Source organism: Lathamus discolor, chromosome 8 (genome assembly GCF_037157495.1).
Source record: "Lathamus discolor isolate bLatDis1 chromosome 8, bLatDis1.hap1, whole genome shotgun sequence".
In the NCBI taxonomy this organism is placed as follows: domain Eukaryota; kingdom Metazoa; phylum Chordata; class Aves; order Psittaciformes; family Psittacidae; genus Lathamus; species Lathamus discolor.
Genome location: NC_088891.1, coordinates 779,298 through 802,394, shown reverse-complemented (window position 1 = coordinate 802,394; position 23,097 = coordinate 779,298). Strand labels below are relative to the sequence as shown.

Here is a 23,097-nt window from a genome sequence, read left to right as displayed (position 1 = left end):
GACGGTGACGTGCCCGGGGCAGCACCCGGAGCGCTGCCTTGGCGAGTGCCTGTGGGTGCCCGGAGAGGACGTTTCCCTCCCATCTCTCCGGAGTAAGCGCGGCTGCTTTCCTCCCTTCCAGCTGCAGTGCCACCGGGATGCACCCGGGGGCTTCGCCACGCTCGTCCCCTTCTCTCTCCTGAGACACCCACTCCCGTCTTTGGGACAGCAGCACAGGCACGACCCCAGCGCTGAGGTGCAGCTGCCGCCCAGGCTGGGCTCGGGCTGCGCACCCGCGCTCTTGGTTCGAGGCAAGAGGATGCCCTACACGGCCCGGCAGAGCCTGCGGTCACCCAGCAGGGGCTGGCTGTGGGGCCGGGCAGCATCGGCGGCAGCCGTCACCCGGCCCGGCACCGAGCCCGAGGGGCAGCAGGAGCGAGGCCAGCAGCTCCCTGCTGCGGGAGGCAGGGCTGGAGGCTGTGAGTACGCATCACCTTCCTCCAGCTCTGCGTGTCTGCACCGCAGAGGCTCCAGTGAGCGAGCTGGGGCCAAGGGCAGGAGCTGTGGATGCTCCTCTGCTTGCCAGGGTGGGAGGAGCGGGTGGGCTGGATGGAGCTCAGAGCCCCTGGGGTGCTCAGCCCCTGCGAGGGGGCACTAAACTCTTCTCTGGGAACTGGTGACCACCGGAGTCCCTGCCCGCAGCTGGCAGCATCCCACTCACAGGGGCAGGGAAGCAGGCGGTGGCTTCCCGGGACCAGCAGTTTAGGTGTTGGGATGGGGGAGCATGAGGAGATCCCACCACCTTCCCCAGCCCTGCCCAGCGGCTGGGCCGCTGATCCCAGAGCCACCTGCCTGCACCCCAGCTCTGCCTGTGCTCTTCCAGGTGAAGCTGGCAGGCTGCCCCTCAGCGCAGGCGGCTGGCACCCCGGGTCGCCGGCCAGCACCGGCCGGGACACACGCAACGGCACCTCCAGCCGTGCTGCCACCCCGGAGCTGCGCATCGCCCCAGCCTCGCACCGCGCCGGACCCTGGCCCGTTCGCGCAGCGGAAAGCACAGGTAAAGGGGCAGAGGGGACCCCGCGCTCCGCCTTCCGCGCCGCGGGGTTACCGCGGAGCCGCGGCTGCCGGACGGGGATGGCGGCCCCCCCCCCCCCCGGCTGGAGCCTGCGCCCCGGGCCGGGTCCTGCCGCACGGCCCGGGCAGCACCGCCGCCCCCGGGGCTTGCACCGTGCGCGCACCCCTCAGGGCTGCCCTGCGCCCGTGACCCCCGGCGCGGCCCCGCCCGGTCCCCGTGCAATGGCGGCGCTCCTGCGGCGCGGGCTGCGGGCGGCCGCGCTGCTCACCGGGACCCCGCGGCGGGCGGCGTGGCGGGGGCAACCGGAGCCGCCGGACCCCGCGATGGAGGAGGCCGAGAGGTGCGGGGAGGCGGGGCCGGGGCCGCGGGGCCGGGCCGCTCACGTCTCTCCTCTCAGGCCGCGGCGGCGGCGGCGGGAGCTGGGCAAGGAGCGCGGAGCCCCCGAGCGCACCCTGACCTGGTCGGCCATGGAGCAGATGCGGTGAGCGGCGGGGCCGGGCCCGGTGACCTTTCCCCGGTGATCGCCGCCCCGCTGACCGTGCTCGTGCCCGCAGGTTCCTGCGGCAGGAGCTGCCCGAGGAGTGGCCGCTGGAGCGCCTGGCCCGGGGCTTCGGTGTCAGCCCCGACGTGGTGCGGCGGGTGCTGCGGAGCCGGGCCTGCCCCCCCCCGCAGCGCCGCCTGCGGCAGGACCGGAAGGCGCTGAACGCCGCACCGGGATCGGCGGCGGGCCCAGAAACCGGCCGCGAGGTGCGCGCCCCCGACGGCACGCTGCTGTACCGGCTGCCCTGCGGCGGGCCGGGGCCCGGCGAGCTGTGAGCGGCCGCGGGGGCACCGCCTCCCCCCGCGCCCGCTCCGCCTTGGCCATGGACTCCGACGCCGCGCGGCTGCTGGACGCGGCGGAATTCGCGGCCCAGAAGCACCGGGAGCAGCGGCGGAAGGACCCCGCGGGCACCCCTTTCATCAACCACCCCATCGGTGCGGAGACCGCCCGGGGCCCAGTCCCGGCCGGGGCAGAACCCTTGCTGTCCCCTTGCTCCCCCGTTCCCCTGTCCCTGCCGCCTCCGCATCCCGCCCCCCTTGTCCTCACGGCTCCCTCTTTCATCCCCACTTTACCCCTGCAGCTCCCCACTTGTTCCTACGGGTTCCCCCGGTCCCGGGTTTGCCGCTCTGGTCCCCGGCCCCACAGCCCCCCGCCTGCCCAGCCCGGGCCCTTCCTGCGCACCCGCAGCCCACCGCCAGCCCCGTCTCTGGGTCCCGTTTGCTGCCCCACGCTCCCCATCACCCTGCTCTGCCCCGCAGCCGTCGCCCGGATCCTGGCGTGCGAGGCCGGCGTGACCGACATCGAGCTGCTGCAGGTGATGCCCGGCTTCCCCTCCCGTGTCCCCCGCCGCGGGGTCGGCGCCGTCCCGACCCGCCCGCCCCCGCCCCGCAGGCCGCTCTGCTGCACGACACGGTGGAGGACACGGACACCACGTTCGCGGAGCTGGAGGCGCGGTTCGGCGGCGCCGTGGCGGGGCTGGTGCGGGAGGTGACGGACGACAAGGAGCTGCCGCGGGCCGAGCGCAAGCGGCTGCAGGTGGAGCGGGCCCCGGGCCGCAGCCCCCGCGCCAAGCTGCTGCAGCTGGCCGACAAGCTGCACAACCTGCGGGACATCGCCCGCTGCCCCCCGGCAGGTACGGGAGCACCGGGCCCGCTGCGGCGGGGGCTGCTCCGCTCCCTGCCGGGGGCCGGGCGGGTTCCCGGTCCCAGCGGGCTCGGGCTCCGCTCCCGGTGCAGGCTCCGCCTCCCGGCGGGGCTCGTGACGCGGCCCGCGCGTGTCCCCGCAGGCTGGTCTCCGGAGCGCGTGCAGGAGTACTTCCGGTGGGCGGCGCAGGTGGTGTCCGGTCTGCGTGGGACGAGCCCCGCGCTGGAGGCGGCGCTGGAGCGGCTCTGGGCGGAGCGCGCGGCGGGGCCGGGACCGGGACCGGAACCGGAACCGGAACCGGGACCGGGACCGGGGAGCGCGGGCGATGCGGGCCGCGACAGCCAATAAACGTGCACAGAGCTGATGTCCCGCCTCCCGCGTTGCCATGGCACAGCGCACTTCCGGTGCGGGGGTTCCGGCGGGGCCGGGGCCGCGGTCGGGCGTTCCGGTTCCTGCCATGGCCGCCGCTGGGCGCCGCGACGCGCCCGAGGCGCCCGACTTCGGCATCCTGAAGCGGCTGGCGCGGGACCAGCTCATCTACCTGCTGGAGCAGGTCCGGGGGGGCGGCGCGGTACCGGCGGGGGGGGCTCGGCGCTGGGAGCGGCCGGTGTGAGCCCCCTGCCCGCCTGCGCGCAGCTCCCCGGCAGGAAGGACCTGTTCATCGAGGCCGACCTGATGAGCCCGCTGGACCGCATCGCCAACGTCTCCATCCTCAAGGTACGGCGGGGCCGGGCGGCAGAGGCCCGCTGCCCGCGCTGCCCGCTCACAGCCCGGCCTCCCCCCGCAGCAGCACGAGGTGGACAAGCTGTACAAGGTGGAGACCCGGCCCGCCCCCAGCTCCAGCGACCAGTGAGTCCCTCACCGCGGCAGTGGGGCACAGGGGCTGGCGGGGCAGGATGCGGGGCAGGCGTCTCATCCTGCTCTGCATCTGTTTCTGCTGGACCGGGTGGTCCGCGGGCAGAGCTGCTGAGGGGCCAGGGCAGGGAGGGCAGAGGCACAAGGGGCCTCTCACTGCCTCTGCCATGGCAGGTTCTGCTTCCTCGTGCGGCCGCGGATCAGGACGATGCGGTACATCGCTGGTGAGTGCGGCGCCCAGGACGCTTGTCCTGCACCTGGGGTTTTAGTTCCTGCCCCAGGTATCTGGGGTGCGAAGGCCCTCACTGGGCAGGAGGAGCTGTGCCAGGGCAGGGGCCGAGCGGCCTTCACAGGCTCTGCACGCTTTTCATCCGCAGATATTGTCAATGCCGACAAGATGTCGGGGAGGAGCAGGAAGTACAAAATCATCTTCAGCCCCCAAAAGGTCAGTGTGACCATGCTCCGCTGCCGGTGACCCCATCACTCTTGTCTGCCCGGCCTTTATGCCTTCCCCCCATTCTATACACACCAAGTGTCCTTCATTTGTAACCCAGAAATGTTCAATTAAACCAAGCATCACGATGCTTCCATTGCCAGGATCCCTCCATCACCAGGGCTCTGGGTGCTTGGAGCACGGCTGGGCCCTGAGGGTCTCCTTCTCTTCCAGTTTTATGCTTGTGAGATGGTGCTGGAGGAAGAAGGAGTCTTTGGTGGTGAGCGGCGCTGCGGTGGCTGCCCCTTCCCCTCGCCACGGTAGCTCTGACCTGCAAAATTCCAGTTGAATCCCAGTGCTGGGATCCCTGTGCTGGAATGGGAGCGTGGGCAGGAGCTGTGGTTCCCTCAGGCCTGGCTGCCTGCAGGCGTGTGCCCACCGTGGCATTGGCACCACTGGGAGGAGAGAGCATCCTGCCATAAATCTGGCAAAGCTCCATCTCTGCTTCCCAGACCCCTGCTGGGGCTGTCACCCAGGGCTGTGATTGGGTAACCATCGCCTTCCCCTGTCCCAAACCCAGATGTCACCTGTGACGAGTGGTCCTTCTACCTGCTCCCCCTGGACGAGGACATCATCAGCATGGAGCTGCCTGAGTTCTTTCGCGACTACTTCTTGGTCAGTGGGACGATGCTGCCAGGACGCAGCTCCTCCCTTGCTTCTGTTGGGCTGGGGACAGGGCAGCTCTGTTCAGAAAGCTGATGAGTGACATCCCACTCCGTCCTGGGGTGGCTTTTGCCAGAGGCGGCTGCTCCGATGGGCTGTGATGCCCCTGCACATGTACCCTGTGCTGGCTCCTTGTCTGCTCCCTCTGAGCAGCTTTGGAGCATCCCAGCACATTCCTCCTGGAAGCCCAAGCCTGGGGCGTGCTCTGTCCCCAGCCCTCTTCCAGCCGAGTCCCCCGATGCTTCTCTGGTTCCTCCCCCACCAGCCTGCCCAGAGCTCTCGTGGTCCTGCAGGAGGGAGATCACCGCTGGATCAACTCCATCGCTCGAGCCCTGCAGTTGCTGAACTCCCTGTACGGCCCTTTCGGCAGGGCCTACGGGATCGGCAGATGTGCCAAGGTACAGCCACACACCGGGAAGCCTCTGCGCCCTGTGAGGGCGCAGCTTAAACCCCATCGGCTGCGTGGCCTCTTCCCAGGCTGTGCTGGGACCTGCCTGGTTGGCACGGGGACCCAGCTGTCCCTTGTGCCCTCGCCAGCGCCGAGGTTGGGCTGGGGGAGCCCCAGCAGCATCTGCTGCTCTTTGGGGTGCTGCAGAGCCCCTGTGCCCACTGCAGCCGGGGGCCCTGTGGGACACCGCATCCTGGCTGGGGCTGGGGCAGGCTGGTGGGAGCCCATGCCCGCTCCTGGGTGCTGCCACGCTCTGCCCCTTGCAGATGAGCTACGAGCTGTGGCGGGACCTGGAGGGGGAGAGTGAGGGCGATGGCCAGGGCAGGAAGCCTGAGATTGGCAACGTCTTCCTCATGGACAGAGGTGGGCTGGAGCACGGCAGCCTGCAGGCCATGGGGAGCAGCGTGGGCTGGCAATGGGCCCGGAGGAGCAGGAGAAGCTGTGGGGTGGATGTGGGGTGCAGCTGGGCACTGGCTCTCATTGCAGACACTGACTATGTGACGGCGCTGTGCTCCCAGGTGGTGTACGAGGGGCTGGTGGACGACACATTCCGCATCAAGTGCGGTAGGTGGCCGGGAGGGCGATGGGGCTCCGCAGCCACGTGTGTAGTGAAGTCCCCAGGGTCCATGCTGGTACTACAGACCCAGCACCGAGCTGTGGCCAAGGCTGCTCCCTGCAGGCAGATCCGGTGCTGCTGGAGGCTGTCCATAGCCTGACCAAGCTGCGGGCAGGCAGCTGCTCTCTGCTGCGTGCTGCAGCAGGGCCAGCATGCATGGCAATGTCTGCTGCTGGAGCAAAGCAGCTCTTTATCCTCCTCTGCAGGGAGTGTGGATTTTGGACCAGATGTCACCTCTTCTGACAAGAGCATTAAGGTGCTGCTCAATGCCCAGGACAAGGTGAGCATTTGGCCTTTATGTGCCTCAAGGGCAGCGGGTCCCCCCTGCTCAGCCTGACCTGGGAGCAGCTGGGTGCTGCTGGGCCTCGGAGCCCAGCGTGGGGTGGGTCAGGGTGCAGAGGCCAGAGAAGCGTGGTCTGCAGGCACCGCTGAGCTCCTGTCGCCAGCAGAGTTCCTGCGTGCCGGGCAGTCGGTGTTGCGGATGTTGGCCGTCCCGGTGGGGACACCACGTCGTCTCGCTGCTGCACACACCGGCTCCGGGCACGGGCGGCTGTGGGTGTCTGGAGCACAGGACACGTGCCCAGCACCCACTGTGGGTGTTCTCTGCAGGTCTTCAGCCAGATTCGCAACGAGCACTTCTCCAGCGTGTTCGGGTTCCTGAGCCAGAAGTCCCGTAACCTGCAGGCACAGTACGACGTGAGCATCACCCAGGTGTGGGCACCTGCAGGGTCCCTCCCCACCGTGTAACCACCACCACGCTCTGCCTCCCGCAGCGGCGCCGCGGCATGGACATCAAGCAGATGAAGAACTTTGTGTCCCAGGAGCTGAAGGGACTGAAGCAAGAGCATCGCCTGCTGAGCCTGCGTAGGAGCTGGGGCTGGGTGCTGGGGAGGGTGGGGGTCTGAAGGGCCCTGTGAGTCCCCAGAGGGACAGAGGGTCTGAGCTGTGGGCAGGGTAGTGGAGGCCGTTGGTGCAGGTGTCTGCAGTGGGGGGACGAGCTCTGTGCAGAGCCTGTTACTCTAAACATCCGTCTCTGGCTCTGCAGATATTGGTGCCTGTGAGTCCATCATGAAGAAGAAAACCAAGCAGGACTTCCAGGAGATGATCAAGGCCGAACATTGTGAGTGCTGTTCTCTGTCCCACATCTGTTGCTACACTCATCCCAGTCCTTGCTCCCCAACTTCTGCTCTGACCCATGGCCTCACTTGTCTCGGTCCTGGGCAACCTCACACCTGTGTGATCACAGACTGGTTTGTGTTGGAAGGGACCTGAAAGCGCCTCCAGCTCCAACCCCTGCCATGGGCAGGGACCCCTTCCACTGGAGCAGCTTGCTCCAAGCCCCTGTGTCCAGCCTGGCCTTGAGCACTGCCAGGGATGGGGCAGCCACAGCTTCTCTGGGCACCCTGTGCCAGCGCCTCAGCACCCTCACAGGGAAGAGCTTCTGCCTAAGAGCTCAGCTCAGTCTCCCCTCAGGCAGGTTCAAGCCATTCCCCTTGGCCTGTCCTTACAGGCCCTTGGCCAAAGCCCCTCTCCAGGCTTCCTGTAGCCCTTTTAGGCACTTCCAGATCATTTTATTGGGGTGGGTCTTGAGGTCCTAAATAGGGTCAAAGCCACATCCTCAAAGGGCTGGCGTGTGGTGGGCTGGGGGCACAGCATCACGAACCTGCCCCATTCCCTGGGACTCGGGGAGAGAGGCTGAGCTCACACTGCAGCCCTGGGCATGGGTGAGGTGACGCTGCCTCTGGCCCCACTGCAGCTCTCCTGGAGGGCTTCGACATCCGTGAGAGCACCAGCTTCATAGAGGAGCACATTGACCGGCAGGTAAGACGGGGCAGGACGGGGGACAGGCTGCCCCGACCGCTCCGTCCTGCTGCAGGGACACCGGGGAGCTGGCAGCAGCCTCCCACCACCTGCTTTGCTCCCACCTAGGTGTCCCCCATCGAGAGCCTGCGCCTCATGTGCCTCCTGTCCATCACGGAGAACGGTGAGGCACCTGCCTGCGCGGGGCAGGCGCCGCGGCACCGCAGCCGTGGCACAGAGCTCACCCTGCTGCTCCCACAGGTCTCGTCCCCAAAGACTATCGCTCCCTCAAAACCCAGTACCTGCAGGTGAGCATTAGCTGGTGGCTCAGTGCACAACAGGCTTGTGTGGGACGGGGCTTCTCCCCACTACTGCTGCTCGGGCACCTCTGCAGGACAGCCCCTGGCTCTGCCTGCCCCTGCCCTTTGCTTGCCGAGCTGCGCTAAGCAGCCTGTCCTCCCAGGGAGGTGGCACCAGTGCTGATCCGGTTCTGATCTGGCTGCCGCTTCCCCAGAGCTACGGCCCTGAGCACTTGCTGACCTTCCACAACCTGAAGCGCATCGGGCTGCTGACAGAGCAGGCGGCTGGGGAGACTCTGACCGCAGTGGAGAGCCGGGTCAGCAAGCTGGTGACCGACCGTGCTGCCGGTGAGAGCGGCTGCAGCCACGTGGCAGTCATGGCTGCTGTGGCACAGAGCATGGGCCCGGCGCTGGCTCTGCCCGTGGGGGCAGCAGGGCTGCCTGCACCACTGTCTGCACCGCTGCCAGTGGCTCTGTGTGTCTCTGCCCACAGGTTCTGAGCTGTTTCTCTTTGCCTTGTTTTCCAGGAAAGATCACGGATGCGTTTAATTCTTTGGCCAGGAAGAGCAACTTTCGAGCCATAAGCAAGAAGCTGGGGTTGGTATGTGCACATGTGGCTGCTGCTCTGCCTGTGTGCCCACTGGTGCCAGAGGAGCTCTGGTCAGTCTGTGCCTGGGGCTGTGGGCTCAGCACCCATGGAGCCATGCAGCATATGGGGCCAGAGCTGCAGCCACCCCAGGCGGGGGGGGGGGTTCTTCCCTGGACAGGGGCTCACTGCGGTTTCCTGGACTGTCCTGACTGGTCCCCACTGGTGCAGTGGAGGGCTGGGCACTGCCAACACTGCAGCCCTGCTCCAGCAGCAGTGCTGGCCACATGCAGCTGCCTGGCTTGGGGGTGGCAGCTCTGTGGGCTCTGTCCTGGGGTGGCGGTGAGGTGACATTGCATCCCTGCCCTCAACACCCAGGCCCTCCGTTTGCTGGCGCTGGGGCAGTGGGGCAGGAGGTGGGGGCAAGGCTCACTTGGAGCCTCTGTCCCTCCCATTCCTGCACTCGGAGGGGGCCGGTGGAGCCCCAGGCAGACTTGGTCCTGCGCCCCAAGCACCGCACGTCTCTGCAGATCCCCCGGCTGGACGGCGAGTACGACCTCAAGCTGCCGCGGGACATGGCGTACGTCTTCAGCGGCGCCTACGTGCCCCTGAGCTGCAAGATCATTGAGCAGGTGAGAGGCACACGCGTGTCCCAAACCCGGCCTGCGCCCGGGGGTCACCTGCCGCTCACCCCTGCCCCTGCCGCAGGTGCTGGAGCGCCGGGGCTGGCAGGGCCTGGAGGAGGTGGTGCGGCTGCTCAACGGGCACGAGTTCTCCGTGTCAGGTAGCACCGGTGTGGGGCGGGGGGGGTGCCGGGCTGCGGGTCCCACAGCCTGTGCCCCGTGCAGACAGCGCGGGCGAGGACAGCGCGGCCGCGGAGGCGCAGCGCGTGGTGCTCGCCGTGTTCCTGGGCGGCTGCACCTTCTCCGAGATCGCGGCGCTGCGCTTCCTGGGCAAGGAGAGAGGTAGGAGCCGCCGGGGCGGGGGCTCCCTGCTGCAGCCGGGCCGCGGCTGGAGCCCCCGGGGGCGGACGGGGCTCTGCCCGTGGGCACCGGGCCCTCGCCGGGGCTCAGCGCCGCCTCTCCCGCAGGGTGCAAGTTCATCTTCCTGACCACAGCCATCACCAACAGCGCCCGCGTGATGGAGGCCATGACCGAGGCTCGGGGCTGAGGCTGACACCGGCGCCTCCCGGCGCGGCGGGGGGGGGGTCCCGGTTTGGGCGGGGCGCTCCCGCGTACGGTCACGTGGCCGCCGTCAAACACGGAGCGCCGTTATCTGTGACCTAACGGCGCTGGTCCAGCTTCTGATTGGCTTAAATGGGCCGAAGGGCTTTGGCTGCCATTGGCTGGTGGCCGGCTTGGGGTGGGGCCGAACGCCAGTGCGGCGGTTGTGGGCGGGGCCCGCGGTGACGCTGTCGCTGCCGACAGCCAATCAGCGCGTCCGGCAGGCAAGTTTGTATCAGTGGAGCGAACGGTGGGCGCAGAGCGGAGCGGAGCGGCAGCCATGAGGAAGAGGTGCGGGGGGAACCGCGACCGGGGCTGCGGGGGCGATGGGGGGGGAGCCGTGACCGGGGCTGCGGGGGCGATGGGGGGGGAGCCGTGACCGGGGCTGCGGGGGCGATGGGGGGGGGCCCGCGACCGGGGCTGCGGGGGCGATGGGGGGGGAGCCGTGACCGGGGCTGCGGGGCGTTGGCGGCGGGGGGCCCGGGACCGGCCCCGGGCGGTGGCGGTCGGGGCGGTGGGCGCAGGAAGGGTGTGCCGAGGGGGCCATGTCGGCGCGGCCCCGGCGGTCGCTCATGTCGCTGTGCCGGTGCCCGCAGTGAGGTGGTGGCGGCCGAGGCCGTGTCGTACCTGAACCGAGCCATAGCGGAGCTGCGGGACATCTGGGAGGAGATCGGCATCTCCGAGGAGCAGCGCCTGGAGCGCGTCTGCACCGTAAATATGCACATCAAGGTGAGGGCCGCGGCCGCTCGGCTGGAGCTCGACCGGGAGCGCGCCCTTGGGGCCAGCCGGGCCCGGTGGGAGCACACGGGGACATGGCCGCGGCTCTGCCCTTGCCGCGCGCTGCCGCGGCTCCCCTGGGCCGCCCCTCGGCTCGGCCCCAGCCGTGGGCCCGCTCCACAGCCCCATCTCCCTGCACCTTCCCTTCTGCATCCCCGTGGCCCGCCCCTAACCGCGCCCGTGCTGCAGCACCTGCTGGACATGATGGTGGCGGAGGAGGAGGGCCTGAAGGAGCGTCTCTTGAAGAGCATCGCCCTCTGCCGGACTGAGCTTGACACCCTCTGCAAGGAGCTCCAGCTGGACCCCGTGGAGGTGAGCTGCTGCTGCTGCTTCCCTCTCCCAGTATCCTGCTGGCCACAGTCGGTTCCTGCCTGGCATCTGCCTGGCGTCCTGGGGAGGCCGGAGCTCATTCAAACCCCTTTTTCCTGATGCTTGCTAGGGCTGGAGGCTCTGTGGCTCCTCGCAGGGAGATGGATGTGAGGAGGGCAGGGGCCTTGCAGCATCTCATTTTGTATGTTGCTGCTGTGTTTGTGCCTTCCTGGGGAGCACCTTACTCAGCACAAGGGCTTGTGTCTTCGTTTAAGGAGTCTAAGTTTTGTTTAAGAACTTTAAAGACAGCTGCAAGTGAGCTCTGCGAGAGCTGATGTCTGGGCTCTTGCAGGCAGAGGAAGAAAGTACCATCCTGCAGATGGAGAAGAATCTGCGTGCCCGCGTGGAAGTGATGTTAAAGCAGAAAAGGGACAGGAAGCAGGAGCTCAAAACCCTGCAAGAACAGGATCAGGATCTCTGCAGCATCCTCTGCACAGCCCCATTCAGCATCGACAGCAACGCTGTGCCTAGCCTGGAGGACCTGGATCGCTACAGGCGCCACTTGGCCTCGCTGACCACCGAGAAGGTAATGGGGAAGGGGCGAGGGCCTTTCCAAGGGGCACACGAGGGGCTCGCTGGTACCCGACACTGCTCCTCATCTCCAGGAGAAACGGCGAGAGGAGTTTGTCAGCAGGAAGCGGCAAATCATCCTCCTCATGGAGGAGCTGGACCACACTCCGGACACAAGCTTTGAGCGGGAGGTGGTGTGCGAGGACGAGGATGCTTTCTGTCTGTCTGAGGACAACATCGCTGCCCTCCAGCACCTCCTGCAGCAGGTACTTGGCTCGCTGAGGCAGTGCTGCTCACAGTGGGGGCTGTTAATGGGCATCACTCAGTGATCAGTGAGCCCGAGTGTCAGGGGAGCTTTCTGAGGGCAATGAGCCAGCATCCGCTAATGTCCATGGGGCCGCACTGACCCAGAGCTGTCCCCCTGCAGCTGGAAGCCCAGCGGTCCCTGAACGAAGCCGTGTGTGCGGAGCTGCGCTCCAGGATCCTCGTGCTCTGGGAGCGGCTGCAGATCCCTGAGGAGGAGAGAGTGGCCTCGGCAGTGCACGTGGCTGGGTCCAGGGCCAAAACCATAAAAGCTGTAAGGACCATCCCGTACCTCGGAGTGGGAGGGCAGAGGGCAGCAGCTCCGTGTCTCACGCTCCTGAATGGAGGAGATTTTTCCAGCAGTTGGGTGCAAGGCAAATAGGACAAATCCTGCCCTTGTGGGTGGGGGAGCTGGGATTTGGTACTGACAACTGCCTTGGCTTAGAAAGTGGTTTACGCAGAAGATAAATCCTGTTCTGTTCCTTTTCTTCTGCTGCCTTCTCTGAGCCTGTGCTCTGCTCTTGTTGACAGCTGCAGCTGGAAGCGGACCAGCTGGAGGAGATGAAGCTGCAGAACATGAGGTCCGTGGTTCAGGCGATCCGGGCAGAGCTGGCTGTCTACTGGGACAAATGCTTCTACACTCAGGAGCAGAGGGAAAGCTTCAGCGCTTATTACGATGGTGGGTGCTGGCTCTCTCTGCTTGCTGACTCCCCCGTGGAATGTCTGCTGCTCCGAGGGCTGCGCTCTGCTCGCAGCTGGGATCCCAGCTGCCTCCTGAACATGCTGTTGTGTTCTCTCCAGAGGACTATACGGAGACCCTGCTTGAGCTCCACGATGCTGAGGTGGAGAAGATGAAGAACTACTATGAAGCACACAAAGATCTGTTTGGAGCTGTCCAGAAATGGGAGGAGAATTGGAAGCTGTTCCTGGAGCTGGAGGTATTGTCCAGGCAGGAGTGTGCTCTGCCGGGCTTGGGGCTAGGTCACCATCAGTGCACACGTCTGCTTCTATGTGCAAAGTGCCATTGGGAATAACCAAAGAGGCACTGAGAACCCCGGTGGGTTGGTGAGGGGATAGGGCACTGTTGGAGCATTGTGGTTGGTGCTGGGGACTCTACAGCAGGGACGGTTCCTCTGGGGCTGGTGTCCTGAGGGTGTGTGTTGGGCTCTCTCCTGACGTCTCCTCTGTACCAGAGGAAAGCATCTGATCCCAGCCGCTTCGCCAACCGTGGGGGAAACCTGCTGAAAGAAGAGAAGCAGCGAGCAAAGCTGCAGAAGACACTTTCCAAGGTAGGTTCAGCCTTGGAGAAGAAGCTGTAGATAGGCCTGCATAGCACTGAGACAAGTGCAGCACACGGGGCCAACAGTGTGTCCCTGGGCAGAGAGCTCCCCATTCTGGCAGCAGCCTCTCTACACTGCCCTTGTGTCCTCATCAGCTGCAGGAGGAGCTGCAGAGCAGGATCCAGGCCTGGGAGCAGGAGCAGGAGGAGCCCTTCCTGATGAAGGGGCAGCAGTTCATGGAGTACGTGATGGAGCAGTGGCAGCTGTACCACCTGGAGAAAGAGAAGGAGAAACAGGAGCGGGTGAGTGCGCAGCTGCACGTGAGCCTCTGCTGCACTGCACACTGCTGGTGCATTGATGGTGCACTGCGCACCAGTGGTTCAATGAGTGTCTTGGTGGCCCTGCCCTGCCTGGGTGGGAGCTGCCCCAGCTGCTGCTCTCTCTTCTCACTCTCTGCCTGAAAGCAGCTCTGTGCAGCCACCTTTCTGTGACAGCAAGACTGCCGTCCATTGCTGTCAGTGTCTGTGTGTGCTGAGCCCCTTTGTTGGTCCCAGCTGTGCCAGAGCAGCCCCTTGGCTCTGGGTACCTGTAGACCTGTTGACACAGCTGCTGCATGGCTGTGCCATGGGCTGTCTGGTCCAGGCTGGCAGAAGCTGTGCTGCTGCTTGGCTGGGCTGTCAGCGCTGGTGTCTCACACAGCAACTGAAGAAGAGCCGGCAGATCGAGGCAGAGATGATGTACGGCAGCACCCCTCGGACACCCATCAAGCGGCGGGTGCTGGGCCCCCACACCCCTGGCAAAATGCGGAAGGTAAAGCTGTGTGCGCAGCAGCGCGGCTGCGCTGGTCCTCGTGGGGTCACCACAGCCCTGCCTGCACTCGGGTTGCCCTTGGCCCTGCGCGGAGACGTCGTGGGGTTTGGGAAGCTGGGGGAGGGCCTGGGCCGTGGGCACCTCTGTTCCCCCTGGGGCCAAGGGGCCTGTTGTGCTCTGGAGGCTCTGAACAGCCGGCACTTGCACCTTGGCTTCCCCGGCGTGACGCGGGCTCTGCCTTCCCTGCAGCTCAATGGCAATTCCATCTCCAGCGCGACACCCAACAGCACGGTGCGCTCAGCTTTCGGGGGAACCATCTACCACTCACCGAAGTCGAAGCTGCCGCCTTCCGGAGGGAAGGTAAGGAGGAGAGGGGTGAGCTCTGCTGCCTCGCTGTGCTTTGCTGCTCCTCTGCCACACTGCTGCAGCAGCCCCTGTTTGTCTGTGTGCTGCTGGGCCGGGCTGCTGCCATCCTGGCAGGATGCTCCTGGGACCTGAGGGAGGAGGAGGAGGAGGGTGGTGACAGCACTTGGGAGCTCTTCCTCCAGCCCCGATTTCTGTTGCTCAGTGCTGAGCCTGCGGCCTGGGGGGCCCTCAACATGCGCGAGTGCTGCTGCGTGTCCCAGGGCTCAGCCCAGCGCCCTGGAGGGCTCCCGCAGCGTGGAGCTGCTGCGGTGCTGCCAGCGCCCGGTGCTCCCTCACTCCTGTGGCCCCCCTCGGGGGGGTTCTCCCGCAGGTCGGCTCTGCGCGGACCCCCAGCCGTGCCGCCGCGAGGCCGCCCCGTCCCGGGCACAGGGAGCGGAACAAGGAGAACGTGTCGCAGCTGAACGGGACCGCCCTGAGCGGTGGGTGCACCCCCAGAGCCCCCGCCCAGCGTAACCAGAGCATTAATTCTGTTGCCAGCACCTATTCTGAGTTTGCGGTAATTCACCTTTTCTCCCCCCCACTCTCTTTGCTGGGCAGCACAGGGGGGGTGCTCCCCCCTCCCAGAGCACCCCACGGGGCAGCATCTCTTTGGCTCTACATCAAGAACTCAAAACTGAGGTTTGGTGGCCAAGGCTGAGCACTGCCCATGTCCCAGGGAGGCCCTGAGCAGGCGCTGGGGAGCAGCCACAGCCATGTGAGAGGTGCAGCCCAGGCCCCCTGGAACAGCCCTGCGGCTGGGGCTGGCTCGAGCTGCTCGAGCAGAGTCCTTCCCCTGTCCACATGGTCACGGTCCCCTGGTGCAGGGTGCTCTGGGGCTGCTGGTGCTCCCCATCCTCCCCGGGGACTGCTGCAGCAGAGCTCTGTCGCTGTCCTTGCCCAGGCAGCAGGAGAGAGGGGAGGGGAGCTCTCCTGGCCCCCCCAGGCAAGGGAAGCTTTTTCCTGCTGCCTCCACGGACTCATCTGTCACACACTTGCATGGGGCTCCGCTCGCTGTCCCCTGCAAAGGGACCCTGGCATCCCTCTTGCCTTTCCCTTGGTCCCTGCAGTGTGCTGAGACCTGGCTCAGCTGTGAGGAAGGTGCTTCCTGCTGCTGGATGGGGCTTTGCTATCTCTGGCTGGCTGGAGGTCTCTTACCCCCCTTTGGCATGGGGTGAGCCTAAGCTTTAGCTCTGGCACCAAATGGCCACGCGCCTGGTGGCAGCGAAGCTGGGATATGCTGAGATATTCGCCCTGCGGCCGGGCTGATCCAGGCTCATGTGCAGCCCAGGGGCCGGGGCCGGTTTGGTTTGGTTTGGTTTGTGACGGAGGCAGGTTCCTGCCAGCTCTGCCTTTGCTCCAGCCGCAGGGCACGACCGCCCCTGCCCTCCTGCTGCCCTGCTTCGCTGAGGCACAAGTGCTGCTGCTGGGCTCTGACGGCTCCGACCCGGGATCTGACCTGGCTCCTGCTTCTTGTTTCCACAGCGCGAACTCTCAAAGGCCTCCAGATCTGAGAGCGGCTCCCACGTCCTCAACTCCACCACCACCACCGCCTTCTGCTGACGCCCCGCTGGCCGCTCCTCCCGCCTGCAGTGAGTCTGCTCGGGCAGAGCCCAGCTCCACGTGCCCCCAGCAGCCTGGGCCGCAGGGCTGGCTCCGGGGGGGGCACTTTTAAACACTTGCTTTTACTTGGGGAAACTCTTGCAAACGTTCATCATTAAAGGCTTAGTCTGGGGTCACGGTAGGACAGTGGGGGGGTGCTGGCCCCTGCCTTGCTGGGGCGAGCGGGTGCGCGGGCTCTGCCCTGCTGCGCATGCTCAGGGACAGACGCGCCTGCGGTGCTGTTCCTTGCGGGCTTTTCCCCTTTATCATTGCTGTAGCTATTGCCCAGCAGCAGCGCGTTCCTCGCCATCCCAGCAGCGTTGTGGGAGTGGGGGCTTTGCTTGACCCCCGGGCACTGGGCTCACCCCTGTTGCAGGCTGGGTCTCATCTCTCCCTGGGGAGATTCAGGGGGGAGAAGCAGTGTTGGGGGGCCAGGGGGACCTGGCCATCTCCTGGAGCTCTATGGGCTGTACCCTGCTGCTGCCTGAGCGCTGCCTGAGCAGAGGGGAGCTGCAGGGGGCCAGGGCCGAGGCTTTGGTCCCTGCGCACAGGAGGGGGCAGCTTGGCCAACCCCCAGGGTGAGCCCTGCGCAGGCCCACGCTGCCTTCCCTGTGCTGGGGACAGCACGGACCTGGGTCCAGCACAGCCGTGGGGCCTGGTTGCACCTTTGCTAAGGAAGCTCTGTACAGATGTGTCTGTCCCTGATCATGGCTGATTTGCACCTTGTTATCACTACGGTCCCCCACTCACTGTTATTTATTCTCCAGGTTCTGTGTCCTCGCTCTGTAACTGTATATACTGTTCCTTGGAATAATAAATGTGTGTGTGTGTGTCTGGGGGGGACCCGTGGGCTCTGGGTTAGGTTGGGGCCCTCCTTTGGACACAGCACAGCCCCCACCCCAGCCGTTCTGTAAAAGCAGATGTAATAAATGCATCCAGCCCAGCCTGGGCTTGGCTTCAGCCCTCGTGCAGCTGCAGCCCCGCTTCAGGCTCCGAGCTCAGCTCCTGGGGGACTGAGTCCGTGTGGGTCCGGTCCTGGGGGGCTGATGGCAGAGTGGGGCCGGGGCTGGTTCCGGCAGCAGCAGGGTCCTCACCGCAGGCAGTTGTGGTGCTGGGGGGGCCCGGGGGCTCCCGCACACAGACATAGGTGGTCCAGGGCCCACACACCACTGCCTCCGCCCACAGCCCCTCGGCCACCAGGTGCTCGACGCGCCGGGGCCGGTCGGAGCTGGCGCTGTCCCCGTGTCCCAGCTGCCCGTATTTACCTGCGGAGAGCACAGCGGGGCCGCGTGTGGCCCTGGGGCCTCTGCCCCTCCGGGTGCTTGGGGGGGGGATGTGGGACCACCCGGTACAAGTGGCTCCAGGCGGGAGCACGAGTGCTCTGCTCTGAAACCTTGAGGTGATGGAATCCCAGCCCAGTTGGAAGGGACCTCAAAGCTCCTCCAGCCCCAACCCCTGCCCCGGGCAGGGACCCCTTCCACTGGAGCAGCTTGCTCCAAGCCCCTGTGTCCAACCTGGCCTTGAGCACTGCCAGGGATGGGGCAGCCACAGCTTCTCTGGGCACCCTGTGCCAGCGCCTCAGCACCCTCACAGGGAAGAGCTTCTGCCTAAGAGCTCAGCTCAGTCTCCCCTCGGGCAGGTTCAAGCCATTCCCCTTGGCCTGTCCCTACAGGCCCTTGTCCCAAGCCCCTCTCCAGGTTCCCTGCAGCCCCTTTAGGCACTGGAGCTGCTCTCAGGTCTCCCCTTCAGGAGCCTTCTCTTCTCCAGGCTGCCCCAGCCCAGCTCTCTCAGCCTGGCTCCAGAGCAGAGCTGCTCCAGCCCTCGCAGCAGCTCCATGGCCTCCTCTGCCCTCGCTCCAACAGCTCCACACCCCTCTGGTGCCCATTTAAGAACCAAGAGCAGGCAATGGTAGGGAAGCACAAAGCAAGAGCTGGGCCGGGGGGGTTTCACCATCCCAAAGGCATCACTTACCCCAGCCCCAGGTGTAGAGCTCGCCGCCTCCTGCAGCCAGGACAGCGTCCGTCACCCGGTGCCTGCAGCACGGGGACCCGCAGCCCCCCCGCCCTGGGCACTCACGTGTGACAGCGGCCGTGTGCCGGGACCCGCAGCTGACCTCGCTGACCTCGGCCTCCTGCGGCAGGTCCAGCAGCGCCGGCAGTGCCTGGATGGAGATGAACGTGGCGGCCTCGGCCGCCGGATGCTCCTGGCACGGGCTCAGCGCCGCAGCCCCTGCAAGAGCCGGCCTTCAGCCCCTGCCCCGGCGCCGCAACCGGCAGCACCGGGCAGCACCCGGCAGCACCCGGCAGCACCCGGCAGCACCGGGCAGCACCCGGCAGCACCCAGCAGCACCCGGCAGCACCGGGCAGCACCCGGCAGCACCCTCACCTGCTCCCGCGTCCTCGCCCTGTGCCCGCTCCTCAGCCAGCGCCTTGCAGGGCAGAGCCAACTGCCCCGACTCGTTCCAGCCCCACATGTAGAGGTCTCCTGCCTCTGCGGGGAGCGGGGAGCACGTCAGGCCCAGCCCTGAGTGCCCCCCTGCTGCTCAGGGGCACCAGCACCGGGGCCCTGCCGGTCGCAGCCCCTCACCGCTGACACTGGCCGAATGCCACCCGCCCGCCGCCACGGCCCCCATGGGCACCCCGGCCAGCGCCTCCACCAGCCGCGGCTGCGCCTCCGACTCCAGCGTCCCGTGCCCGAGCTGCCCGTGCCTGTGGAACACACGGGCACAGACAGGATCCCCCCCACTGCCCCAGCCCTCAGCTCCCGGCCCCACCGTGAGCCCGCGGTCCTGACCAAGCCCCTCCTGTGCTGCCGCCAGCCCCGGTCCCCCGGAGCCCCCCATCGTGGCCGTGTCCCAGTGGGGCTGCTGGGGGCTCCCTGGCCCTGCTTGCAGCACAAGGCCCGAGGCAGGTCTGCGCTGTTGCACACTGCTGCGCCAACGGCACTGCTCCGAACTGGTAAACGTGCTCATGAGCAGCTCTCCATCGCCTGTTGCTGAGCTCATCCGGGCTGCACTGAGCCACTGACCGGCAGCGCAGTGTCCGCATAGTGCAAGCCACCGGCCAGGACTGGGGTGGGACCATGAGCCTGCAGCTCCTGGCACCGGGCACGCCGGTGCTGCCCAGCACAAGCATCAGCGTCCTGACAGCGCAGTTACAGACTGGGCTGGTGCTGGGCGAGGGGGCAGAGCGCACCAGGGCTTCAATTGTCCGAGTTGTTGCCAGAGCAGAAAGAGTTGGATGCGGTTGCGAAAGCAAAACGAACGGCTCAGCCACACGCAGCAGATGAATGTGGTCCTGGGGAGCGTCAGTGGCGGGACAGGATGCCAAAACCCTGCTGATGCCACGCGCTGGAAAGGCTTCTCCCCTCGCTTCACGGGAATGGCAAAGACCGGCTGGAACCCCTGGCACGGCCGAGCCCGCAGCCGCCAGGCAGGGAGGGGTCGGCAGCAGGGAGAAAGGGGCTCCAGGCACTCCCTGCCTGACAAGGGGAAGGGACTACGAAGGCTTGAGCAGGGCCAAGGGCTGCTGCCAAGGGGCTGTTACCGAGGGGCTGTTACCCAGAGGGGCTGTTACCCGGAGGAGCTGTTACCGAGGAGCTGTTACCCAGAGGGGCTGTTACCCAGAGGAGCTGTTACCGAGGGGCTGTTACCCGGAGGGGCTGTTATCGAGGGGCTGTTACCCAGAGGGGCTGTTACCCAGAGGAGCTGTGACCCAGAGGAGCTGTTACCCGGAGGAGCTGTTACCCAGAGGGGCTGTTACCGAGGGGCTGTTACCCGGAGGAGCTGTTACCCGGAGGAGCTGTTACCGAGGGGCTGTTACCCGGAGGGGCTGTTACCCGGAGGAGCTGTTACCCGGAGGGGCTGTTACCCGGAGGGGCTGTTACCCGGAGGGGCTGTTACCCGGAGGAGCTGTTACCCGGAGGGGCTGTTACCCGGAGGGGCTGTTACCCGGAGGGGCTGTTACCCAGAGGAGCTGTTACCCAGAGGAGCTGTTACCCGGAGGGGCTGTTACCCAGAGGGGCTGTTACCCGGAGGGGCTGTTACCCAGAGGGGCTGTTACCCAGAGGGGCTGTTACCCGGAGGGGCTGTTACCCAGCATCGGGATGTGTGAGAGGATTCTCAGCCTTGTCAAATAAGCAAAGCTTATTCAGGTGACGGTATTCAGCTTCTCAAAGCAATCCTAACATACCCGCTCGCACGTGTGGAATCCTTTCCTCTGAGGGGAAAGCAGGAAGCACACAAGGCAATGTCCACAAACGCAACAACCGCCGCTTTACGCTGAGCATTACGTTTGCCGTGAGGAGCTGCAGGCCCAGCCCAGTCCCCCAAAACCAGGAAATGGGGAGCAAACGTTCCCGAGCCGGTCAGGACCCCCACGGGAGGGCGATGGGCAGCCCCGGGGGGATGTGCGGGTTGTGTGCATTCCACAGGCAGCAGAGAAAGCACACGGCACCCTGTGGGTATCAACAGCTAACAGTTACTGTCGCCCACTGCGCCGGGCCGGCACAGCAGCACAGGCAGGAACCGGCACCGTGTGCTGGCAAATGCACACCCACAGCTTGGCCTGGGAGCAACGGGAGCAGCAGGAATGCCTGGATAGCGGGGCAGGATGGGCTGCAGCCATGCCCTGCCCTGCTGAGAAAACATGGGGCTGTACGTGCAGAAGCAATCCCCAAACCGTTCACTGCATCCAAGCACAGCTGCCGGCAAGTGGAGCGGGGTGGACGCTTTTCCCAAGGGGTTTCCTCCCCTCCCGTGGGGCTGTAGCAAAGGGGCCCTGCACTGAAGCGTTGACAAACAGCACCAGCCTCCACTGCAGAAACAGCGGGGGTGTCGTGGAGCAGGAAGAGAGGGATCATAGAACCACAGAGTCCCAGCCTGGTTTGGGATGAAGGGAGCTTAGAGCTCCTCCAGCTCCAGCCCCTGCCACGGGCAGGGACCCCTTCCACTGGAGCAGCTTGCTCCAAGCCCCTGTGTCCAACCTGGCCTTGAGCACTGCCAGGGATGGGGCAGCCACAGCTTCTCTGGGCACCCTGTGCCAGCGCCTCAGCACCCTCACAGGGAAGAGCTTCTGCCTAAGAGCTCAGCTCAGTCTCCCCTCGGGCAGGTTCAAGCCATTCCCCTTGGCCTGTCCCTACAGGCCCTTGTCCAAAGCCCCTCTCCAGGTTTCCTGCAGCCCCTTTAGGAGCTGAACCCTGCACTGCAAAGCATGAGGTGGGGCATGGATGTGGTTCCCGGCCATCCCTTGCCCCTGGGAAGGAGATGTTTGTGCTGAGCTGATGCACCAAGAACCTCAGCTGCACACGTGGTGAAAGGCACAGGCTGAAGCATCCTCACAGCACGCAGAGAACCTGAGACTGGAAGAGAGGCTCAGAGAGTGCACTACAGAATAAAAACCTATTACCTGGGGGCTGCAAGTGAGCTGCCAACTGCACATTACTGTGTGAGGGGCTGATGGAGCAGTGCCCAAACCTCCAGCTGTGTTACACTTGGTACCGCACCCCATGACAATCCCTGTCACCATCCTGCAGGTACAGTGCAGGAGCAGCGTGGCAAGAGCAGGCAGGAGGGTTATGTGCCTGGCAGCAAACCCAGGGCAAACAACGAACAGCACCTGGGACAACACAGCAGTCCCTCCATCATGGGCCTGAAGACATGGTGTGGGAGAGCCAAAATGGGGGGGAGGAAAGAAGGGACAGGCTTGAGCCCCAGTACTGGGACACAGCTGCACCCCCATCTTCATCCCTGAGCCACCCACACCCCATCGCGAGCAGCAAGGAGAACAGGCCTGCCCCCTCACCCTCAGTGCAGGAGGGAGGGAAGTGCTGGAACTCGGCTGTAGTTGTACGTAACTGAAATGCCTTTTGTTATTAACCGTAGCTCAGTAACTACGTGTAGCACCAGGGACAGCAATACGACCACAACGCCGTGAGTGGCGCTTGCTCCCCAGTTACTCTACTGGTCGTGTCTGCACTTTATTGCATTATTTCAGCCCCTTGATGAGTCCCACACTACAGAAACCCGACCCTGTTTGTCTTGTGCCTGCAGCTACTGGCGGCTCAGACCCCAAGGTGACCCCAGCACCAACATCCTCTCACCTGCACCCCCCCACCGTCCGTGTTGCACCTCCCCATCATGGGGTGATGCACTCAGCACCCACCCCTGCATCCGTCCCACGTGCACCCCTGCCCCAGCTTCCCCCCGCCCTGGCGTCCTTAATCGCAGACCCCCGTGCCCCCCGTGCCTGCGCTGCCTCCCTCCTCCCGCACCCCCATCCCCGCACCCGGCCCGCTCACCTGCCGCCGCCCCACGCGTGGAGCTCCCCGCTGGCGCCCAGCACCAGGACGTGCTCGCAGCCGAGCGCCAGGCGCCGGGCGCGCAGCCCCGCGGGCAGGGCGCTGTAGAACGGCGGCCGCGGCGTCGCGAAGCCGCCGGGCAGCAGCGGCAGCGGGAGCCAGGGGCGGCCCCGCGGCAGGGCCCGGCTCCAGGCGGGCGCCCGGCGCCCCGCAGCCCGCGGCCAGGCCCGCGCCGCCGCCGCGCCGCGCAGCACCAGGTGGGTCTCGGAGGGCAGCGCCTCGCACCAGCCCCGCAGCCGCCGCCGCCGCCCCGCGCTCCGCACCTCCAGCCCCGCGCCTGCCGGAGGGGAGCGTCAGCGGGACGGGGGAAGTGCGCGCAGAACCGCGGCGGAGCGGAGCGCACCAGCACGGCGCAGCCCACAGGGCGGAAGGGCGGCCCGGGGCTCGCGGGGTACAGCAGCAGCCTGGGGGTGCCGCGGCCGGGACAGCCCGGGGACCCGTCCCATGCAGCCGGCACCGGGCGCCTCCCGCCGCGGAGGGAACGGGGAACCCGGGGAGCCGGCGCCATGGGAGGGGGAGGGTCCCCGCGGGGGGCCGGGGGCAGCAGCGGGCGGGCGCTCACCGGTCTCCACGACCACGTAGCTCCAGGCGGGCCACACGCGGCGGATCCCCCCCGGGCCCGGCTCCAGCCGCCGCGGGCCAAGGCCCGGGCCCGGCCCCCCCGCAGCCTCCTCCGTGCTGAAACCGAAGACGAGCCACGCGCCGCGCGGAGCCGCCATTGCGGCACGGGGACGGGGGGGGGGCGGTACCGGGAGGCGGCACCGGGGGCGGGGCGGCGGAGGGACGGACAGAGGCCGGGCCGTGGTCCAAGAGCAGCTTTAGTGCGGTGGCACCGGGCGGACCCGCCGCCGGGCCCGGCTCAGCCGCGCGGGGGCCCGAGCCTGGCCGGTCCTCCCGGTTAAGGCAGGCGGTGGCAGAGGCAGCGGTGATCCCCATCGTCCTCCCTCGCCCCGGGGCACCGGGCAG

The 23,097-nt window shown here is 66.5% G+C and overlaps 3 protein-coding genes across 6 annotated transcripts; 2 read left to right on the top strand and 1 right to left on the bottom strand.

Moving 5' to 3' along the window:
• Window positions 1-845: 845 nt before the first annotated feature.
• Window positions 846-9,784, top strand: VPS33B (VPS33B late endosome and lysosome associated). The gene is given in 29 exon segments (XM_065687928.1): window positions 846-1,036; window positions 1,452-1,535; window positions 1,609-2,029; window positions 2,176-2,409; window positions 2,487-2,727; window positions 2,881-3,025; window positions 3,028-3,291; window positions 3,375-3,455; window positions 3,526-3,587; window positions 3,768-3,817; window positions 3,971-4,038; window positions 4,261-4,306; window positions 4,607-4,701; window positions 5,043-5,147; window positions 5,464-5,560; window positions 5,684-5,761; window positions 6,020-6,093; window positions 6,423-6,509; window positions 6,587-6,677; window positions 6,859-6,933; window positions 7,570-7,634; window positions 7,743-7,797; window positions 7,875-7,921; window positions 8,128-8,260; window positions 8,440-8,513; window positions 9,029-9,130; window positions 9,207-9,282; window positions 9,347-9,463; window positions 9,589-9,784. Coding segments are annotated over 27 exon segments (2,754 nt in total). The 5' UTR covers window positions 846-1,036; window positions 1,452-1,535; window positions 1,609-1,917; the 3' UTR covers window positions 9,669-9,784.
• PRC1 (protein regulator of cytokinesis 1) lies at window positions 9,266-16,741 on the top strand. Of its 3 annotated transcripts, XM_065687934.1 has the most exons (15): window positions 9,266-9,282; window positions 9,926-10,012; window positions 10,318-10,450; window positions 10,688-10,810; window positions 11,160-11,393; window positions 11,473-11,643; window positions 11,805-11,954; window positions 12,212-12,359; window positions 12,482-12,618; window positions 12,874-12,969; window positions 13,116-13,262; window positions 13,660-13,770; window positions 14,020-14,130; window positions 14,507-14,692; window positions 15,658-16,741. In XM_065687934.1, exons 2-15 carry the CDS (start codon window positions 10,002-10,004, stop codon window positions 15,733-15,735), a joined length of 1,836 nt encoding a protein of 611 aa, XP_065544006.1. In that variant the 5' UTR covers window positions 9,266-9,282; window positions 9,926-10,001; the 3' UTR covers window positions 15,736-16,741. The 3 variants fall into 3 exon arrangements, with proteins under 3 accessions (XP_065544006.1, XP_065544004.1, XP_065544005.1); XM_065687932.1 differs by lacking the exon at window positions 9,266-9,282 and having other exon boundaries at window positions 9,916-10,012; window positions 14,507-14,615; XM_065687933.1 differs by lacking the exons at window positions 9,266-9,282; window positions 14,507-14,692 and having other exon boundaries at window positions 9,916-10,012.
• Window positions 16,515-23,074, bottom strand: RCCD1 (RCC1 domain containing 1). Of its 2 annotated transcripts, XM_065687935.1 has the most exons (7): window positions 22,694-22,886; window positions 22,072-22,408; window positions 18,361-18,482; window positions 18,160-18,264; window positions 17,851-18,003; window positions 17,746-17,775; window positions 16,515-17,039 (listed from the first exon to the last, which is right to left on the bottom strand). In XM_065687935.1, the coding sequence occupies exons 1-7, from the start codon at window positions 22,848-22,850 to the stop codon at window positions 16,732-16,734; spliced, it is 1,212 nt and encodes a 403-aa protein (XP_065544007.1). In that variant the 5' UTR covers window positions 22,851-22,886; the 3' UTR covers window positions 16,515-16,731. The 2 variants fall into 2 exon arrangements, with proteins under 2 accessions (XP_065544007.1, XP_065544008.1); XM_065687936.1 differs by lacking the exon at window positions 22,072-22,408 and having other exon boundaries at window positions 22,694-23,074.
• Between the last annotated feature and the right edge of the window lie 23 nt (window positions 23,075-23,097).